We start from the raw sequence: 22,320 nt of genomic DNA, 5'->3' as shown, positions 1-22,320 counted from the left end.
TACTGTTATTGCGATCAAACCGGCCATAAAATTGGTTGAGGCCGTTAACAAATAAATTCAGATCACCTTGTGGTATCTCCGATTTATTGCGGACGCCAAATCCTGTGATGACTTTCAATCCCTCCCAAGCACTCTTGTGGTCGCCTTTTCCGAATTTATGTTCGATTTTCCGGGCATAATTTTTCTTGCATTGTTTGACGAGATGGTTGATTTCTTTTTGTAGTTTGCGTCTGTCTTGAAGATTGTTATTTATGTGCGCCATATGTTTCCTGTTGATGAGTTCTTTTATGTCTTTTGTCATCCATGGTTTGTTGTTTGGAAAAGTCTTGATAACTTTTTCTGGTACAATACAGTTATCACAAAACTTGATGTACTCGGTGATTACATCAGTAGATTCTTCAATTGAGTTGGAAGAAAACAAAACATCCCAGTCTGTGCAATCAAAACAGCTGCGTAGAGTTTCCGTGTTGTCTTGATTAAAGCTCCTGATCTTTTTTATAGCAGGTTTGTTTTGCTTCAGTTTTTGTTTATATTTTGGTAGAAGATATATCATGTCATGATCCGACTTTCCGAGCGGTGCTCTACTGTATGGTTTATAAGCATCGGGTATGTTCCCATAACATTTGTCCAGGGTACGATGTCCCCTAGTAGGAATATTGACATACTGGTGGTAGTGAGGCATCACATGCTTTAAATCACATTCGTTAAAGTCACCCATAATGAGTTTGACAGTATCTGGGGATTTCTTTTCCAGTTCTTGAACATGTTGAGCAAGGATAGAAGATGCAGTAGCACTGTCTGCTTTTGGCTGTATATATACAACAGTGACAAATATCTGTGGAAACTCTCTCGGAAGGTAGAATGGTCTAAGTCCCACAGTAATATACTCAACATCGGGTGAACAATGGCTTTGTTTGACACAAATGTTGGTGCACCATCTTTGATTAATGTAAATACACACACCTCCGCCCGATAACTTTCCGGATTCAGGGGACCTATCCATACGTTTACAGATGAAGCCATCAACATTTGTATCAATGTTACTGTCTTTAAACCATGTTTCGCTGAAACACATCATGCTGCAATCTCTGTATTCATTTAGATATTTAGTGTTTGCAGATAGTTCATCAAGTTTATTGCAAAGGGATCGTGCATTACCTGTAATAATTGATGGCAGTGCTGGGTTGAATCTTCGACGCCGAAGACGGGTTCGGATTCCACCTTTCCTACCCCGTTTGCGTTTTCGTAAGTCCTCGGGAATGTCTTTGCTGGGCAAGACAATGCCTGCCGAAGATCCGCGAAGATTTAACAGTTCGTTGCGTCCATACACAATGCGTTCATGTAATGGCCACCCACATGCAATGTTTCCGTCGGATAGTGTAGCACAAATGTGTCCAATACTGCTCAACAGAGATATCAAAACGACGAAAAACCACACCATCACACATCTTGGTGCCATAATGTAGACTAGTAAGACAAATTAAGACGATAAACTAGGACGGAAACAGTAAAAAAAAGACGAATATCACAACATTGAACGAGAGCTGTACAAAAAGGTGGTCGCCGCGGTGCAGCGCCCTCATGATTGATAAGGATAAATTAGGTCCTCATCTTATTTTGTGTGCATGAAATCACATGACCTCTACTTCCGGTCGAAACCAGAAGTGCCCTCTAATTCATAAGTGGGAATAGTTATAAAGTTACTTTCAACGATGTTAGTGCCTGGCAAGGGTGTGCAGTTAAAAAAGTACAGATGACATCACGAAACAAGAGCACCTCTAGCTGCAGGTAAAAAACAGTTCAAAGTGGATTTTCTTTTTAAGATGTGTGTGCTGAAGTTTTGTGTCATCACTTCTCAATTGCCACACATGTTGATCGTCAGGCAGCCATCATATGTGTGAAGTTTCAGATCAATGATGTCATTGAGGGTCACGTCACGTGGCATTATAGGTGCACTTTTTGAAGTCGTGTAACTCCCAAAGTATTAGTGCGATCATGTTGAAAATTGGTAGATACTTAGGTATTGGCAAGTTCCTGTAAATTAAGAAATGACGTCATGATGATGCCATCACAAAACAAACTATGATTTTTTTTTTACTTTTTGCACCTTAAGTCATAAATTGCTAATCGAACATGGTATAATCAAAATTCTTTTTTCAAACAGGCTTGTCATAACAGCTTGGAATACAGAAATATTTTTATATTGAGTCGGTGAAATAATGAAATACTAATTGCTCCTTGATATCGATGTTAAAGTTTAGTGGTGGACAATGTTATATGCCTAAGGCCTTTTTTAGTTTTGTGTATTTCCTTTTTTTGTGGATTTGTGTGTCTCTTCATTTCGTTCTGTTAGACTAATAAATTGTTGACTATCTAATAATAATTTTATTGCTACAGGGGTGTGAGTGTGTCACGAGACAGTTTTTCAATTGTGTATTACCTTTAATTTGCCTTATTATGCTTAAGATTGGATAGGAGTACATTACAATTAAGGAGAAAAATATTTAGGGGAAATAGTATTATGAGGCCATGTCAATCTATAAAAAAAGACGTGGATGAAGACAAAGTATGCAAAATCCATAAACCGGTAAATGTAGATTATTTTGTCCCTCATTTTAGCATAGTTTTAATTCAATCGGCTCTGTCATTGTTGTATTAATTTTGTTTACTACACTATTTCCCTCTAAGTTGACTCCAAGGGTAATTACCCAGTTGAATAAAAATATAGCACACACTTATTTTATTATATTGAGCGCATGGGTAAATTCAAACAAGTCTGATAAGCACATCTGGCGTGACGTTGTGAAAGGAATCTCGGTTGCGACCGCAAAAATGGTAATGATGGGAATAATTCACTTACAAGTGTTATAATAATTGTCGACCAATCATGAGGTCTTACTCAAAGAGCCAATCAGACAATATTTTAATATAAAACAATGAATTTGGCATCAGCAGTGGTATTTTGGTCCCCTCCTTAACAAATCCCTAATCACTGTCAATTAGTTATGCAACCAAAGGCTCATTAGAGTCTGGTACCCTCCTCAACAATTATCACCATCAGTAATGGCAGCGGAGATATCCGACTAAAAAGGCTTGTAAGATTACGGCCAGTAGCCACGAAATATATATATTCTTCAACCCCGATGCAAATTTAACATCTCTTATATCATTGCGGTACCCGCTGCCAAAACATAAGACACTGCTCTAGAATTGCAAGGGTCATGGGTTCGAATCCCATCCGAGTAATAGGCCTGTGATATTTCTTCCACAGGACTCGGGAAAGTACTGAGTATACAGTGCTAACACGTGTATGGGTAAAAACAAAAATTAATATTCTTTATCCCCAATGCAAATTTAACATCTATAATAGCCAAGTTTATGAAAAAGAAGATGTCAGTAAACACTTAGCACACCGCGCCGAATGGTATGGACGGCTGTTCAATCAGGTTGAACAGATGCTAACGACAAAGTTCCACATTTCCGCAAAATTTGATCAAAAATAAATACTCTCAAAGGCAGTGGACACTATTGGTAAAAACTCAAAATTATTATTAGCATAAAACTTTACTTGGTAACGAGTAATGGGGACAGGTTGATAGTATAAAACATTGTGAGAACCGGCTCCCTCTGAAGTGGAGCAGTTTTTGAGAAAGAAGTAACTTTCCACGAATTTGATTTCGAGACCTCAGATTTAGAACTTGAGGTCTCAAAATCAAGCATCTGAAAGCACACAACTTCATGTGACCATGGTGCGACATAGGGTGTTTTTTTCTTTCATTAATATCTCGTAATTGCAACGACCGTTTGAGCTCAAATTTTCACAGGTTTGTTATTTGATGCATATGTTGAGATACACGAACTGTAAAGACTAGTCTTTGACAATTAACAATAGTGTCCAGTGTCTTTAATGATTGGTTGCTTTGTTGAATGATTTGTTACTTTGTTTCCTTTAATGTTTACACGATTTTAGAATCTTGAGCTATTTATCTAATTCATTGTGATTTATCGAGCGTCACAGCCCAAGCTGCACAAAAACATTGTCAGAGCAAAAAAAAAAAGCGAATTCTATGAACATGCAGTGCAGCAGATATATCTATCCACTATTTTTTACCACCGAGTGTCCGCCTCATTCATTTTGTACATTATTCTCGAATAATTTGTCATGTAAACTGTCTGGACAGTACATCGTTCCGGGACGTGCACCCTAGGATCATGTAAAAAAATTAAAAAACATAGAGTTTTTTTGGGTTAAAACAATATATTTCAAAACCTTAAGACTTTAGTTTGAGTTTTTTTCTTTTTTAATCCAGGAGAGGTCAATGTTTGAGCCTGAAATAAAATGTAAACAAATTATTGACAAACTTAGTTGAAAATTACAAAAAAATACTTGCAAGTATATAACAATCTCACTTTGGCTTGTACATACATGTACATGAACATGACATATACATGTACCAAAATGGGTTCATGCCTTTAGAATTGTTCTTGCATCACACAATTAGTTGAATTTACCCACAATCTTGGTTCTAATTACGACAGGGGGTGGAACACTGATGTGGTATACCTGGACTTCTCAAAGGCTTTTGACTCCGTCAATCATTCTTAATAAGCTTATTGAGAAGCTCGGGTGTGCTGGTATCGATGGCCCATTCCTTGCCTGGTTCCATAATAAGCTCATCAGACTGGTTTCCAGTCACCTCTGGTGTTCCGCAGGGCTCAGTCCTATGACCAATGCTGTTTGTTGTTTTTATTAATGATATGCCTACTTGTGTCTCGCAAGTATACAAATAACTACTGGTTATGAATGTTTATTAAAGCCCTAACCTGCGCATCGATTTTAGATTACGATTAGAACCTCCTCCATATTGTTTTTTTTGGGGGGTATGGCATCTTCAATGTAGTTTCCACGGTTATGTCTCTCTCTCCCTGTTTATACATTTCAACTTGACTGCTTCTATTACAGTGTTCAATGTATGACTAGTTTATGTGTATGTGTGTTGTGTTGTATTTTGTTGTATTGTCATTTAGCCTTTGAAAAAGACTGTTGGGGTTGAAATGCCAGGCCATTGTAAATTTTGTGCAAGAATTCAAACCAGTTTCCCTCATAGTTTTTTATTTATTTTATACAGTTAAAATATTTTAAACACAAAGCAAACTTACTCAACAAAAACTCTCCTGTTCTGGCCATCTGTTTCCGTACTCCAACCATATGGAAGCTCTATAAAACATCAATAAAAATCCAAAAATATTATACACCTACATGTATTAGAACATAATATTTGGTCAAAAAATCATGGGCCATCTGTTTCCGTACTCCAACCATATGGAAGCTCTATAAACATCAGTAAAAATCCAAAAATATTATGATGAGAAGTACAGGATATTGTGTCATACAAACCCCAACCAAAATCCCTAAATAAATCTTGTTTTGTTATCAATGATGTGTGTTAAAAACTCAAAGACATTGTTTACCAATGTTTACCAAGGACACACATGCAGGCCTTTTTCTTCATAACTTATTACTTACCCCCTGTAATCCTTTTCTTTTTGCCTGTTGTAGGGTGTTCCCACTGTGTTTCACAATTCTGGTGGCTGAATTTTTCAACAAACATAAAAAGCAAATCAAAGAATATTAAACCATACATTCTGAAAACAATTGTTATCTGAAAGCAAAAACCGTTACACTAGCGGGATGCTGCGCGAAGCTCGACACCTGCTAAAAATCATTGCATATAGAATGCTGCAAGTGTCGCGTGGTGTATGGGGGATGGGGGCAAATGGAGGGACCCTCGGAGTCACAATACAAATCATTGTGGCAGGCAACCAATCCTAAAATAAGATGAATATTTGTGCTTTGTGAAACCGTACACTTCCCATTTTTTGTTCCACTATTTTTGTCTGTTTCTCACTATTGAGAGAGGGTCCCGCTAGTGCTTTTTTTCCCAGTCCCGTATACTCTGTTTCATTTATTTTTTTCACAGTTTAGTTTAATAAGCCTCTTTTCTTTTTCCTTTCCCGTATTATATCCCCGAAAGAGTGAGTTTATTATACCAAATTGAAGCTTAGAACATAAGCTTTACTTAAAATGTAAAAAATGTTAAAATTCTTAATTAATTAACCACGTGACCCTCATTTGCATATTTAATTGGGAAATCGTTGTAGCACCATATCTCAAGAAGTACTCGGCCGATTCCTACCCTGCTTGTAGTTAAAGACTCCTTGGGGATTGGAGATTAATTTGGAAAAACCGTGACCTCAAGTTGACCTCTACTTCCGGGTGAACCAGAAGTGGGACCATATCTCAAGTACTATACAACCGATTTTCAAACTTTTTTCAGATTTAGACCCCTTAGGCGTTAAAAATAAACTTTGAAAAACCGTGACCTCAAGTTGACCTCTACTTCCGGGTCAACCCGAAGTGGGACAATATCGATTTTTCAAACTTTTTTCAGTTAGAGACTCCTTGGGCATTGGAGATTAGCCTTAGGTTACCGTGACCCCATGTCGACCTCTACTTCCGGGTCAACCGGAAGTGGCACGATAACTCAAGACACTATTCAACATTTTCAAACTTGTTTTCAGTTATAGACTCCTTGGTAATTTTAGCACATAATCCAAGCAAAAGAACACGGAACAGCTTTGTGTTTGTTCACAAACACCTAATGTCTAGTTATTATTATTATTACTGGTTTATTGTAAAAAATATCTGTTTGTCGCAGTCCAAAGAATGAATTAAAATACAAATACATGTGCATTAAAATGCACATAATGTAACTCATGTTTCCAGTTTTGCCAGGGTCCTGTTACTGATTCTTTACCATTCCCGTTTATACCCGCTTCGTTTTTTGTTGCCTCCCGTGTGTTATTTGCTTGCACTGTACGCACAAAGTTACTGGACGCTTGCGCTATGACTTTGACATCACAAAGGGCGCCTGGCGGGTATGAAACAATGGAAGATTGTATACCTGAAAGATTGTATACAACTGTAGGCTAAATGTACACAGAGTGTGCAACATGGGCAAAAAGTAGGCTAAATATTTACAATCCACTGTGAAAATCCATTCAAAAACAAATACTTATCACAAAAGTACTGTGAAACAAATCCACAGGTATACTAATTGGGTTTTTTGGGGGCAAGAACCGATGGTGCTGCGAAAGCCACACATGTACAGAATACACAAACGTACACGTACAAGGCAAATGTTTTTAATAAAGAAGAAGATGCCATACTTATTTTGAACACTGCATGTCTAGGTTTATAACTGAATGTTTTTGTACACAAAGCAATATGTAAGAACACATGGTTAAAAAAAATGTGTGAATACAAGCGGAAATTACTTTGGTCTAGATCAGTTCTTTGTGCTCAAAATTAGGGTTTTCCTTTCATTACCAATACAATTGTATTTTGAGGTACATGAATGCACTTTCTTTAAAATGTTTCATGTAATGGTAAGTTATTGTAATATCTGTTGTGTTTTATGTTTGAGAACCAGATTGATAAAAAGGCAAAGTTACACACATACTTTGCATAAAACACTTTTCCATCTGTGGTGCTTCTTTCTTCCCATCCAGCTGGTAACTCCTCCTCACTGTCAGTGTCGAACAAACCTCTAGCTGACATTTTACGATCTTAAAATGATAAAAAAATAATAATATATAATATTATTTTCAGATTTCTTTTTAAGATTTAAAGCCATTGGACACTTTCGGTACAGAAAAAAAAAAAAGTTCACAGATTTACAAATAACTACAGGGTTTACAGAAGGTAATGGTGAAAGACTTCTCTTGAAATATTATTCCATGAAATGCTTTACTTTTTGAGAAAACATTAAAACAAAATCAATTCTCGATAACGAGAATTACGGATTTATTTTAAACACATGTCATGACACGGCAAAACGTGCGGAAACCAAGGGTGGGTTTTCCCGTTATTTTCTCCCGACTCCGATGACCGATTGAGCCTAAATTTTCCCAGGTTTGTTATTTTATATATAATTTGTGACACACGAAGTGTGGGACTTGGACAATACTGTTTACCGAAAGTGTCCAATGGCTTTAAGCAAACATGTAGTACACTTCCATACAATCCATAAAATATAGAATGTGTCATCTTTATGGATGACATCATTACAGGGGTCGAAATTGCTGGTAGCCCGCTAGCTCGGGACTACATGGTTGACAACCTGGATACTGTTTCCCCCAGTTTTAGTAGCCCAGCAGGCTAGTGGAAAAATAAAGCAAACTCACATCGTAAAAAACATAATTATTTCTGTGTTTACAATAAGTTGTAGAATTTCCTCTTGTTTTTATTTTGTTATCGGACCAGAATAAATATTGCAATATCAGATCACCGTCAAGCTATCGCTGTCATAACAAGAATGGCAAGTTTCATCATAATGCCTGCAACATATAATAACTGTACTAAATTTACACTTATGTAAACAACGCATCGTCTGGTTAACTGGTGCGATTGTATTATTCGTCATGACAACAAGTATTGCACTGCTACAAAAATACTTCCACTGTACAGTGTGTGCGCAGCAGAATCTTAGTTGAGCTCAAATCAACAGTGTCAATATAAAATGACACAGCGGCACGCACGTGCAGAATCAACTGGTTCCCCTGTCATTCAACTGCAACCTGATTATTGTGGTGAGAACCAACCAAACACAGTACAACAAATTTCAGTTGGTGCTGCAGCCGTGATTGATGGAAAGTTTTTGTGCCCAAAAAGCAACCGCCCAAGTCTGTAAATGTCTGTAAATTTCACAAACGCGCAGTGGTGCTGAGTATAGGGTGGCATGGTTGGCGTGTGCGTTAAGCGCTCGCCTCTCACCAAGGTAACCCCGGTTTGATTCCCGGCCAGGGCCATATGTGTGAGTTGAGTTGTGCGTTGGTTCTCTGCTGTGCCACGAGGGTTTTTCCAGACCATCCGGTTTTCCTCCCTCAGGAAAAATCAAACACTTTTGATTTTTGGCTGTGCTCCGTGGTCATAATGGGTTGATGTGGCTGGCTGCCAAAGGCGCCCTTGCATGGCTGCTAAGCTTCTCGAACAAGTTGTAGCCACGTCCTTCGCAATTATTATTATTATTATTATTATTATTATTAAGTATTATTTATACAGCGAAGCCCCCATCAGTGTAAAAACACTGTTCTCCTTGGGGGCCCTGTAGAAAAAGCAAAACGCAGAACAAGAGATAAACAAATACACATAAAGAACAACCCCCACAAAAGCAACAACAGCCCTCTATACCACCAGGAACAAAATTAGAGAAAACAAGGCAACAAAAAAGCCAATATGCAAAGTAAATCAATGACTCCGTAAACGCCAGTACCTAGAAGTGAATGAAGTCAAGGTTGGCTCATTACGCAATCTCTCAGGCAAACCGTTCCACAAAAGGGAACCTTTCGTAAGAAATGCTTCTTTTGCCTTTCTCAGTCCTAACTTTAGGCACACACAACCCGTTACTCTCTGCATTTCTGGTGGAATAGTTATGCCTTGAAGCTGTACGGGAAAATACGATGGAGTCAGACTATTTAAACAACTTGTTTTGTCAATTCGGACTATCGAACCTTATTATCGATTCGGACTATCGAACCTTACCGTCGATTCGGACTATCGAACCTTATTGTTAATTCGGACTTTCGAACCTTATTGTCAATTCGAACTTTCGAACGTTATCGTCGATTCGGAATAATGAACCTTCGGACTGTTGAACCTCGTTTTTGTTTCGAACTATCGAACCTTCGGACCAATTAACCTTATTCTAAATTCAGACTAATGAACCTTCGGACTATCGCATCAAATGTTTGGATTAACGAACCCTATTACATTTTCGGACTAATGAACCCCCTCTTATGGAAAATTTGCGCGTTTGGACTATCGAACCTTCGGACTAACGGACCTTCGGACTATCGGGCTGACCCCTGCAAAGCTATGCTGAATCGTTGTTTTAGCTTTTTAATGACAGTGGACACTATTGGTAATTGTCAAAGACTGGTTTTCACAGTTGGTGTATCTAAATATAATGCATAGAATAACAGCCCTGTTAAATATTGAGCTCAATTGATTTTTCAAAGTTGCGAAATAATAATGGAGAAAAAAAATACCCTTATCACACGAAGTTGTGTGCTTTCAGATGCTTTGGAGATTTTGAGACCTCAAATTCTAAATCTGAGGTCTCAAAATCAAATCCTGTGAAAATTATTTCTTTCTCGAAAACTACATTACTTCAGAAGGAGACGTTTCTCACAATGTTTTATACTGTCAACCTCCCCCCTTACTCGTAATCAAGAAAGGTTTTATAATGATAATTATTTTGAGTAATTACCAATAGTGTCCACTGCCTTTCAGTCCTTACTTTGACGTTTTTGAGGTGAAAATATCTACTTTAGAAGTCAATCTTCTTTGTAAAATGAGAAATGGATCTGCACACCGATTTTTTTTAAGGCACAGAACAACATTAACAAGGTAACTAAAAATTTAGAGTTTGTTTTAAAACAAACTCTAGGTGTTCGGTTTCTGGGAGTAAAAACCTGGTGTAAAAAAATATTCCACTTGCTTTGTTCTCAAGATTTGTACTCAAGTTTCACCTCAGTCGAACATTGGTTTGGCATACACACAGCTTTGAAAAGTACACCTTTAAAGCAATACCACCTGATACATGATGACCTCATCAAGCTAAGACTGCACGGATATCAACTGACGGATATGTTGCTATTATGAAGGAGATTATGTATACCAATTTTGAAACAATTGTCATAAACTCTGACACAAACATCTAGTAAAAGTGTATTTTTAGATGTTTATAATCTGTCGCTAGAGGGCGCAGTTATTTTTGGTGCGTATTTTTTAAACCAGACCTTTGCCAGCCCTTTGCCAGACTTGTATGCTGTGATGGTAAAGCATCAAAGGATGTATATTTCAACCTAAAAGCCCTTAAATAACGCCCTTTCAAATCATTTTTACAGTCATTTCCGGTTTGAAAAGGTCAAAAGGTCAAGAAAAAATCACCAACATGTCCATTTTTGTTAAGTACGTAAAGCCCTTTCATATGATGTATAGATTGTCAAAATGGCCGATGTGGTTGAGGAAACATGAACTTACGAAAAATTTACGACTGTAGCAGAGACTAACTAACCAAAACGCAAATGTACCTGACATTATGTTGAAAACGCCTCGAACACAGACTATAACGATCAACACGTGGCGCAGAGCGTGACTATGCTCCGCAATGCACCCATAGAGCTATTTATATAGCTCTATGAATGCACCGCATACTTACACGTGGTGACCGCAATGCACCGCATACTTACACGAGGTGACAAGGTACATGTACATGTAATTGTAAAATCTTTACGCGCAATCAATGGGGGAATTTTGTAGTTCTTTATACATGAATTTTAGAATTTTCAACCTTGATTTTGAACCGGAAGACAAAATCAAAATGGGGTCATGTCTGCGAGGCGTTCACAGAGTTTTTAATTACCTTTCTGATGATGTATCGATTGTAGGAATCCGTTATGTGGATCAAAAGTTATGATTTTTTGAAATAATAAACTTTTAATTTTCATAACTGAAGAATGGATGACGTCATCATGACGTAACTTATGCATTTTTTCTCTCCTAGTGAATTTAAACAATGTTCGATGTTTCAAGTCCATACGAGTTTGGGAAAGTTGTTTCTGTTAGCAGACAAGGGACGCTGAGAAGAAGAAGAAGAAGAAGTATGAAGAAGAAAAAAAGAAAAAGAAAAAAACGAACAAAAATAAGAGGTGTTCTGGGCCTTTGCCCCGAACACATAAAAAAACGAATAAAAATAAGAGGTGTTCCGGGCCGTTGCCCCGAACACCTAAAAAGAAGAGAAAAAAAACGAACAAAAATAAGAGGTGTTACGGGCCGTTTCACCGAACACCTAAAAAAACGAACAAAAATAATAGGTGTTCCGGGCTGTTGCCCCGAACACCCAAAAATGTAAAAAACTACTTAAAAAAAACACAATATTTCAGATATATATTATCTCTTTACCAGATCAGTAAAGGATTCTCAGCTACCAATTAGCCGTATAAAAAATGTCTAGGTGACGTATTCAGTATTGACAACAAATTCTGGCCCCACGGAATTATGATACCCAGAGAACTATGAGACATGTTTACCCCTGTAACATGTTTACAAAACAGCCACAGAGCCTGGACTTCCTGTACTTCCAGAAACTATTAAGCCTCCCCACTCACCAGTACAGAGTCTGTAACCAGTATTTCCGTTATTCAGTGCATTGTCGTTTTTCGTAGAATTGTCAGAGTTTGTACGCACCGGTCTTCTCAGCGTTCGCCATGTTACAGCGCTGCGTCAATTAAAACAACATGTGGACACAGACTACCTTGGTTCGCTTGGTTAGACATTAATTATTTGCCATGTCATAAAGTTTTAAAAAAGTTAACTGAGTATCATGACTATGTGCGCCGGCACGTTAAACCGGAGGTCGTTGGTTCAAATCCCGCTCTAGTAAATTTTTCTTTGTTCAACCCAAAATCATTAAAAAATTTACCCAGTCAGTTTCCCTTGTGGTTTATTATTCAAAATTTATTTATTCAGCAATTTATTTTCCACTGAAAATATCAGCGAAACTACGACTGAAAATAATCAAATTAGCACCTGTCGGTAGAAATTTTAAAAATTCGGCAACTTAGGCCTTTAGGGAGTCTTTGTGTGTAGATCACTTATAGACACGTTTACAAGTCCCGCGGGTAAGGCATTTACTATTTAGGGCTATAGTGTTAGCTACCATAGTTTTTAATTCGTGCCATGGCAGGAACTTCTAGCTATGCACGGAAAATAAAATCTGGCGACGGCGCGAATTCGTGCTATAACGGAACGGGTTAGACTCTGTACTGCTCACAGTGGAGCCTTATAGTTATAGTTTCTAGAAGTAGACTTCCTGCAGACACGATTTGTACACAGCAATGGATGAAAACATAATAAAATCTAATATTTTATGGAGATTGCACTGTCTAATTCTTATCAACTATTTATAAAATGAAGAAAGGGGGCACATCTAAAACTTGTCCAGCTTTTGCTTTTGGAAATTATGACACCAACCTTGTTGAGCTGTAAATAAATGTCTCTCTTTGAACAAGAGTCTCATCATAATCGCCATTACGGCCCACCTTCGATACATGTGTCTAAAATAAAACGCTAAGTTTTCAAAAGGTCGCAAAATCATTTTTTTAAAAGCGTGGTTGTTTGATTGCAATTTTCTCTCTCAATTAAAAAACCTGGTGTCATGTGTTTTCAGTAGGATAACAGAAAAATTGTTCACAATCAAAAACTAATTTTTTTTTCTTCAATTCATCTATCCAATTTTTTTACACTTCATGGTGTGTTGAAATTTTTAAAGTTTTGGTTTTACGTTGCGAGAGACAGTCCGCCATTAACAGTGCTTATGCATGCACGACATTGGAGCAACGTCATATGTTTTCACACCTTTCATTGGTTGGTATTTTATTGAATATTCAGAAGCTATATGGCGTGCAAAATAAATCAAAAATATTATTCAATTACTACTTAACAAATTTAATTACATTTTTGTCCTAAGGCATTTTGGCTACTATATTAGAATACAGATATGTCATAAGGCATGAAAGTAAAACACCCCCCCCCCCCCCCCTTGAAACACACACACTTCATAACAATCCGTTTTCCCCAATTTCAGACCAGTAATGTTTGGAAAGAAACCAATCTATGATATTTTCTCTTTAATGTAGACTTAATATTTATTACGCTTATCGGAATTTATTACAGTATGCAGTAAATAAAAAATAAAAATTTGTTGTCATTTTCACTTAAAATATTTTAACATTTTCCCCATATTGGCACACCATAGAATCCCAAATAGTAACCACCTCACGTGATCCATCTAGTGACTAAAGCAGAATGAAACTCAATCTAGCAGATAATAATTTTGTTTTGAACTTTCGAGGTTGGATGATGTTTCTTTGACTCATTTGAATGTTGGCATAATAATGCACTAGTGATTAGTACCAATAATCAATCATTTTATAAATGTTTGAGCATAACCAACGGCAGGAAACTTTTTCTCAGCATGATTAAGCCTAAAGAAAATACAGACTGTGAGTAAACTGCATAGCTTCTGTCACTGGTGCAGCTTGCACAATCTCGCGGTAAACGGGAATCAAAGTTGGGGACCGAAAACATAGTCATATGAGGGTCGATAACGTATGACGCTACGGGGCTACTCCAACGTACCTCATTTTATTCCTTACATTTGTGGAATTCATATGACACATAACAGGGCTTACCAAATGATGACTTTATCCAGCGGTGATAACTTGAAGATTGAAAAAAAAAAACGTGCACAAAAAAAATTCATTTAACGTGACTCGTTCATGGGCGCCGCCATCTTTTAATGACTAGCGGGATGCCGCGCGAAGCGCGGCAACCCCACTAGAAAACTATGACTATATAAACGACGCTACATCCGCATGTAGCGTCGTGTTGATGGGGAGGCTGAGTTGAGGGCAGGGTCACAATACAAATCACTGTGGCAAACCATAGAGCAAGGAACAGAAGGAGTTACAACTAGTCGTCTTCAAAGGTTCCATGTGTGTTACCGCGGGCATATAACGACCAGCGCTAATCGGCAGAAACATCTGTGGGCGCATTTCCTAACGAGCGAAGTATAAAGAACTAGCTACCCAGTACGCCACAGAAAAATACACAGATTGCATTGCGTTCAAGCGTCCTTCTCAACCAACGACATGACATAAGGCAAGGATTATTTTAGCTATGAATAACGACATTTAAATGACTTTGGCAAACAAAAATGCAATAGGAATTACCTCTTTGTAGTATTCTTATTAAACAAACACAAAATCAGTGGAATAATTACGGCTCTCTCAATCTTCTTAACCAAAAATATCCTACGCGAAATTGTATAAAAGAAAAGAAGAAAAGAAACAAAAAAGAGAAAAAAGGCCTTTTATATTCCCCTTTTTCAGTTTGTGTCTAATTGTGTCTACCGTTCAAATGCATATCCCCCGCTAGGAAAAGCGTTTGCAAACAATCTCAGTTCGTTTCCAACGGCCGGAGACCACCGACATTCGTTTCATGATAAAACAATCAATACCACATTTTTCAGTGCCTTCTGTTATGTTCATCTCTGCCCCCAAAGTTACGTCTTTTGGTATAGCGCCCTCTCGTGTTGCGCTAGTGCTCTTCGCCAATAAGTTTTCTGTAGAATTCGGTTTTCGTCAAACCACTCAGTAGAAAGTGCCTCTTTTTCACCTTGAAGGCCGTTTATGACCTGTAGTTACCTTGAAGTCTATCTAGTGGTAAGCTTGGATTTTATTGTAGATTAATTTTCAATAAAATGTTGTCTAATTAGCATGTATTTTTCAGTCATGTTTTCCCGCCGTATCATTTTCCGCCTTCTAGTTTTTCTCTCATTTACGTAGTTTTCGTTCCTTTTGTTCCCTTGATTTATCATTTTTGTGTCAAGGCCATTGTTAAGCTGTTGGGTAGTTTAGTGAACTAGCTTGTCCAGGCTCCCTTGCTTAGGGATGTTTACTCTTCAGGAAGTTCTAGGGCCTTTTTATGGTTGTTTAACTACGCTAGTTGTGTGAGTTTAAGACTTAGTTTTTGTTTATAGCAGGGCTTGCCTAAACACTTCCACTCGCCATTTTTATTTTGGACGCTATGAATATTCATGAACTTGTTTCCTTATTTGGGCCTTGCCTGCTTATGACTGGAGGGCTTTCACTCGCTGTGTGTATTGAGTGCATTAAATAATTTATGCATTGTTGTTTATTTTTAGGTTGAAGATGACGAGAAGAGTAGTGTTTTGAGCAGAGGTTTATATTGTTGAGGACATCTTGAGCCCGAAGAGAGAACAATTCTGTAAGAGTAATTTCATGCTTGGGAAATTGTTATTTCTTTAATTAAGTGGTTTTTTGGTGATCTTTTTTAGTTATTTGTTATTCCGGATGTTGTTATTGTGCTATTAATCTTTATTCAGTTTGTACTTAAATATATTGCTCTGTACTTATAGTTGTTGTACTTTCTGCATTAAACTTTCAGTTTTACCGTTTTGTGGTACACTACACATTGGTTATCTGTTTGGAGTAGAGGGCGCCCCGGCTCCCCAAGTCCTTCACAGTAAAAAGAATTCTCCAAGACTGGCTCAAGATGATTGAAGAAATCAACTCCGACGATGTAACTTGTGCCACGTCCCAGCGCGCTGATTCATCACCGAGAACCGCTGGAAGTTTCAAGTCAACCACAAGCTCAGCAGCTATACTGGCTCGTGCAAAGGCTCTGTCCTTGAAAACCAAGATGGATTTTACTCATAAAGAAGCGGATCTTTGTCGTCAAGAAGCTGAGTTGAGGCGCCAAGAGGAAGAGGTTGCACGCAGTTTACTTATTCTGGGTGCAGAGAAGGAATATGCTATGGCTGAAGTGGAAGCAGAATTCCTGGAACTGGCTGCTTTGAAAGAACACTCCCTCTACACCCAAGAAAATTTGCAGCTGCCTACAGCCGACTCCGCCGTTCGACCCATGATTATGTCTCCAAACATTTCCTAAGAGGAAACGAATTGGAAAAAACTGAAACAAAGTGTGACATGTCAAATGTACAGAGGCCACAAATTGCAGCAGAAGCAGTAACTGATGTTGAGTTAAAGTCAAACAAAGAAGATACAAAGGTGACCCAAGTACCCGGTAAAGTTGACCAGACAACAGAATTCCCCAATGAAGCTATGAAGGAGCAGCTGAATTCCATAAGCAACATGTTGGTCCAAAAAGAGTTAGTGAAAAGTAGTTTGAGAAAGTTTCGCTGCAACGCAGGAGAATACCGAGCTTGGAAAGGCAGCTTCAAGCAGGCTACCAAGGACCTTGATCTCAAACCCTTCCAAGAGATGAACCTCATCCTAGATTCTATCGAGGGGGAAACCAAGTCCCTTGTCCAGAAGATTTATGCTATCCATGTCAACAAGCCTGATTTGGGACTTCAAAGGGTATGGTCATACCTAGATGAGAAGCATGGCTCACCGGAAGCAATCGAACATGACTTGATGATGAGAGTGGAGCTGTTCCAAAAGATCTTACCAAGGGCCAGCACAAAACTTGAGGAATTTGGGTATCTCCTTCTAGAAGTCCAATACGTCAAGGAATCCAAGCAGTACCCAGGTTTACTAGTTTTGGATTCTTCACGGGGGTTACAGCCTTTGGTTCAGAAGCTCCCAGAATGGCTCCAAATGAAGTGGCGTCAAAAGGGCTCCCAGTACAAAGAAAGGCACGCTGTGATGTTTCCGCCATTTGAGGTTTTCGTCGCTTTTGTACAGGGCCACGCCCGAGTACAGAACGATCCAAGCTTCCAGTTCACCGATGTTGTCAAAAGCAGTGGCGACCGCACACCACAGAAATCGGCTTTCACAGTGAGAAAAACTGGAGTAATGGACACACCTTCAGTGGACGAGACACCTTGTTGCCCCATCCATAACACCCCACACGCCTTGAAAGATTGTCGTGTCTTTAAGGACATATCTCCAGAAGAGAAGATCACCGTTCTGAGGGAGAACTATATGTGCTTTCGATGTCTTCAACCCAACCACCAGATCAAGGACTGCAAATCTAAAGTGAACTGCAATATCTGCGGAAAAGGTCATCTTAATGTTATGCACAGACCAGTACTGAGCCGTGAACTAACATCTTTCTTAATAAGCCAGACTGCATCCGCTACTGGGGAGAGTGACGAGCAACCCCAGACCATTGCTGCCAGACAGTAACGTCCCAGAGTTGCCCTTGAACCTGTCGCCTAGGAGGATCGTTAATTGTTCAGAAGAATCCCATGAGGTTCTGGACTTAACTTTAAGTACCCTGTGTGGAAGGTGTAGACACCTTATAGTGACTAACCCGTTTTCTGGTTACCTTTGAATGTTATTGACTGTTGTTGTAACCTTGATTCAGTGTGATGTTGGCATCATCACATGGGGAGTGTTATGTTCATCTCTGCCCCCAAAGTTACGTCTTTTGGTATAGCGCCCTCTCGTGTTGCGCTAGTGCTCTTCGCCAATAAGTTTTCTGTAGAATTCGGTTTTCGTCAAACCACTCAGTAGAAAGTGCCTCTTTTTCACCTTGAAGGCCGTTTATGACCTGTAGTTACCTTGAAGTCTATCTAGTGGTAAGCTTGGATTTTATTGTAATGGTATTGTAGATTAATTTTCAGTAAAATGTTGTCTAATTAGCATGTATTTTTCAGTCATGTTTTCCCGCCGTATCATTTTCCGCCTTCTAGTTTTTCTCTCATTTACGTAGTTTTCGTTCCTTTTGTTCCCTTGATTTATCATTTTTGTGTCAAGGCCATTGTTAAGCTGTTGGGTAGTTTAGTGAACTAACTTGTCCAGGCTCCCTTGCTTAGGGATGTTTACTCTTCAGGAAGTTCTAGGGCCTTTTTATGGTTGTATAACTACGCTAGTTGTGTGAGTTTAAGACTTAGTTTTTGTTTATAGCAGGGCTTGCCTAAACACTTCCACTCGCCATTTTTATTTTGGACTCTATGAATATTCATGAGCTTGTTTCCTTTTTTGGGCCTTGCCTGCTTATGACTGGAGGGCTTTCACTCGCTGTGTGTATTGAGTACATTAAATAATTTATGCATTGTTGTTTATTTTTAGGTTGAAGATGACGAGAAGAGTAGTGTTTTGAGCAGAGGTTTATATTGTTGAGGACATCTTGAGCCCGAAGAGAGAACAATTCTGTAAGAGTAATTTCATGCTTGGGAAATTGTTATTTCTTTAATTAAGTGGTTTTTTGGTGATCTTTTTTAGTTATTTGTTATTCCGGATGTTGTTATTGTGCTATTAATCTTTATTCAGTTTGTACTTAAATATATTGCTCTGTACTTATAGTTGTTGTACTTTCTGCATTAAACTTTCAGTTTTACCGTTTTGTGGTACACTACACATTGGTTATCTGTTTGGAGTAGAGGGCGCCCCGGCTCCGCAAGTCCTTCACACCTTCTGATATGATGAGGGAGCCGTTCCTCACAATGTTTTCTATCTTTGCTTATTATCAAGTTTTTATGCTAACAATAATTGTGTTGAGTTATTACCAATAGCGTCCAATGCCTTAAATGAACCTCCTGTTCCAGCCAATTATTATTATTGACTAGCGGGTCTCACAAGATTTCCGCGCTTTTTCAATTTCACAAAGCACTAAGATTGATCTTAACTTTGTGTGACAGGTATAAAGTAATACCCCCACAAAACTATTTTCGTTGCATTCAATTTCCTTTTGAATGAATATTCATATCCTCGGGCGCCACCAACGGCGACCCCTCCGTCATTATTCTCTGCATCGAAGACGAACGAACATTAAATATTCTCTTCGTCTTCTTTTACAGGTAAAACAACATTCCATTCTTTTATTTTACTTTGCTATCACATTTTAGAATTATATTAAATAGTACTCAACCAGTTTGTCTCTTTTCGTACCTAAACTTTACTTGACCGAGTTTGGTAAAAATGTATTATTTCCGATGTTTTACTAGTACCGTATACATCATGGTGCTATTTGATTTTTGTAGAAGTGAAACGAAGGTTTATGCTTTGTAAATACTTGTTGCCTTTGAGTTACCATTTCATTGTTTAAATATCTAAATCAATTGAGGTTCAAAGAAACCATAGATTAGTTGTTCCTAAGGTTTATTCTTTTCTATACAATTAATTCGTTAGAAGGGTTCGGTCGCAAGATGGCGACCGACCAGGAAATTTGGCGGGAAATACGGTCTTTGTTTCAGAGTTAATGGGTTTTATTTCCTTTGGAGCACATTGTTTATAAGTGTTGATGTTCCTTTCTAGTACAATTTATACGTGAACACAAGGGATAAGTCATTCAATTGTTCACGGTATTTTCCTTTAATAGATTGGTTCATTCCGTAATAGTGTAGTTATTTAATTTGTAAATATTATTGTGCTTTAATTTATTTTATTATTATTATCAATTGTCATTATTCTCTGCGTCGAAGACGAACGAACATTGAATATTCTCTTCGTCTTCTTTTACAGAATAAACGTTATAACTGCAGCCAAAGTGTCCCTCGTATCCCTCATTTTTACCTCAAAGTTGGAGTGTCACATTTGTATCAACCTTAATTGCTAAGAAAAGAGTGACGTCACAACACCAATTACCCTGTCCTTGGTTGTACTCTGTTTCGTTTATTTTTTCCCGTTCAGTTTATTTTTGTTCCTGTCCCGTATCATTTATTAGTCCATTTTCTGTTTTCTGTTCCCGTGTTATTTCCCCACCCCCGTAATTTGGGTTTCTTCCTGCGTCCTGATCATTATTTTATCGTCTTGTTTTTCCCGTTTTGTGTTATTTGTCAGTCGAATTAATTTGGTTAACCAAAGCTTAACAATAATTTGTCATGTGCAATGAATGTCCAAAATGCGTACTGTTAAGGCATGTTTTACTACCAAAAAAGTCGTGTGTTTGTGGAGGGGGGGAGGAGGTAACAAAAGAGGTGTAGATGTCGCGAGTTTTAAAATACAAATGAATGTCCCCATGTGTAAACTTTTAATGTAAGGCGTGTTCTATTCAGTTTGCTTAAGGACGGATGCATGTGTCCTGAACAAATGGAGCTGCGTTATAGGTGCCGTTCCCCCGTCCCCTGTCTCTCCCTGTCCCACGTGCTCTAAAGCCCGCCTCCGATCTCCATGATCCCGTCCCGTAGCAAAAGTGTAATAAAAGGTGCCGATCCCCCGTCCCCTTCCCTCCCCATCCCGCGTGCTCTGGCCTGCCTCCGTTCTCCATGATCCCGTCCCGTAACAGTTAAATAAAAGGTGCCGTTCCTCAGTCCCACTGTCCCTCCCTCTCCCCGTTCCACGTGCTAAAGGTGCCGTTCCCCCGTCCCCTGCCTCTCCCGGTCCCACGTGCTCTTATAAAAGAAAATTCTCCATGATCCCGTCCCATAGCAAAAGTTTAATGTAAGGCGCCGTTTCCCCGTCCCCCTTCCCCTTCCCCTTCTCTCTCCCCAACCCACGTGCTGACTCCGTTCTCAATGATCCCGTCCCATAGCAACAGTTAAATAAAAGGTGCCGTTCCCCCGTCCCCCTGCCCTATCCTCTCCCTGTCCCAGTTAAATAAAAGGTGCCGTTCCCCCGTTCCCCTACTTCCTCTCCCCGTCCCACGTGCTCTAATGTCTGACTCCGTTCTCCATGATCCAGTCCCATAGCAACAGTTTAAAAAAAGGTGCCGTTTCCCCGCCCCCTTCCCCTTCCCTCTCCCCGTCCCACGTGCTCTTAAGCCTGCCTCCGTTCTCCATGATCCCATCCCATAAACTGGGCTCATTTAAAACCGCTCTAAAAACACACTTATTTAAATCCACTAGTCTGTTCAGTTTCTGCTATTTCATCCCACTTTTAATTGCCATTTTTTTGTTATAATACACTTCTTGTTCAGCGCTTAGAAACCTGGTATTAAGTGCTATAAAAATTGCATGTTATTATTATTATTTTGATAAATAAAAGGCGCAGTTCCCCCGCCGCCCGCCCCCTCCTTCCCTCTCCCCGTCCCACGTGAAGCCTGCCTCCGTTCTCCATGATCCCGTCCCATTATACGCCTCTCTTAATATTTATGCATGACGTCATAATTCTTACCCAAAAATGAGGCTATGGGCGCGCGCAGCCACTGTACTGTACGTGCGCTTGCATTGTACGCGCGCGCTGCCCATAGCAACAGTTACAACGGCGCGCAAAACCCCACCAATTTTGGTGTTTTTTTGCTCATAAATCTGTCAATTTTCAACGGATTTTGTTCAAAAATAGATGAGTGTCAAGACGAAGTCAGCTCCTTTCTTCCGTGTAAATTTGGCGAGGTTTGATGCGGTATCCAGGGAGGAGATCCAATAACATACACACACACACACACGCACACCCAAGCATATCCTTGCCATTTGATTGGAGGATTGTCCGTCACGTGATAGCAAATAAAAGTACCATTGCACGCTGAGTCACTCACCGTGCTTTTTCGTTCCATCCGAAAAGTACCATTGGTTGCACGCTGGCAGCGTGCAATGGTACTTTTCGGATGGAATGAAAACGCTGAGTAAAAACATCACTGCGTGCGCGTGTCTTTGGTAACGCAGCAGGCTGGTGTTACTGCAAGAAGGCATAGTAAAATTACTAGCATTCGGCTTCTACAGTTGAAATTGATTGTTTTGAAAGTTGTATCTTTCAATCAAAATGACAAAGATCTACTTGGATGTTATATAAAACAAATAATGAATGTTTTTTATTCGTGCAATG

At 39.0% G+C, this 22,320-nt stretch overlaps 1 protein-coding gene and 1 long non-coding RNA gene across 4 annotated transcripts; one reads left to right on the top strand and one right to left on the bottom strand.

Moving 5' to 3' along the window:
* Positions 1-809: 809 nt before the first annotated feature.
* LOC117289461 (WW domain-containing oxidoreductase-like) lies at positions 810-14,770 on the bottom strand. 3 transcript variants are annotated; one of them, XM_033770599.1, is made up of 5 exons: positions 14,320-14,770; positions 7,524-7,629; positions 5,528-5,592; positions 5,161-5,218; positions 810-1,493 (listed from the first exon to the last, which is right to left on the bottom strand). In XM_033770599.1, exons 2-5 carry the CDS (start codon positions 7,619-7,621, stop codon positions 1,481-1,483), a joined length of 234 nt encoding a protein of 77 aa, XP_033626490.1. In that variant the 5' UTR covers positions 7,622-7,629; positions 14,320-14,770; the 3' UTR covers positions 810-1,480. The 3 variants fall into 3 exon arrangements, 2 of the variants coding, with proteins under 2 accessions (XP_033626490.1, XP_033626489.1); XM_033770598.1 differs by lacking the exon at positions 810-1,493 and adding an exon at positions 1,916-2,034; XR_004518944.1 differs by lacking the exons at positions 810-1,493; positions 5,161-5,218 and adding an exon at positions 5,300-5,332.
* A 3,012-nt stretch (positions 14,771-17,782) lies between these two features.
* Positions 17,783-20,101, top strand: LOC117289463. The gene is made up of 2 exons (XR_004518945.1): positions 17,783-18,197; positions 18,691-20,101. It is a non-coding gene; the product is annotated as an uncharacterized LOC117289463 (long non-coding RNA).
* Positions 20,102-22,320: the final 2,219 nt, after the last annotated feature.

This window comes from Asterias rubens, chromosome 4 (assembly GCF_902459465.1).
Source record: "Asterias rubens chromosome 4, eAstRub1.3, whole genome shotgun sequence".
Classification (NCBI taxonomy): Eukaryota; Metazoa; Echinodermata; class Asteroidea; order Forcipulatida; family Asteriidae; genus Asterias; species Asterias rubens.
This window is presented reverse-complemented; position numbering and strand designations above follow the sequence as displayed.

Bases quoted from the DNA above. Each gene is read 5' to 3' on its own strand.
- LOC117289461 (XM_033770598.1), bottom strand. From the start codon at position 7,621: ATGTCAGCTAGAGGTTTGTTCGACACTGACAGTGAGGAGGAGTTACCA. The intron at 5,593-7,523 runs GTATGTGTGTAA...TGAAAAATTCAG, and splicing joins GGAAAAGTGTTTTATGCAAA to CCACCAGAATTGTGAAACAC. The intron at 5,219-5,527 runs GTAAGTAATAAG...GATGTTTTATAG, and splicing joins AAAGAAAAGGATTACAGGGG to AGCTTCCATATGGTTGGAGT.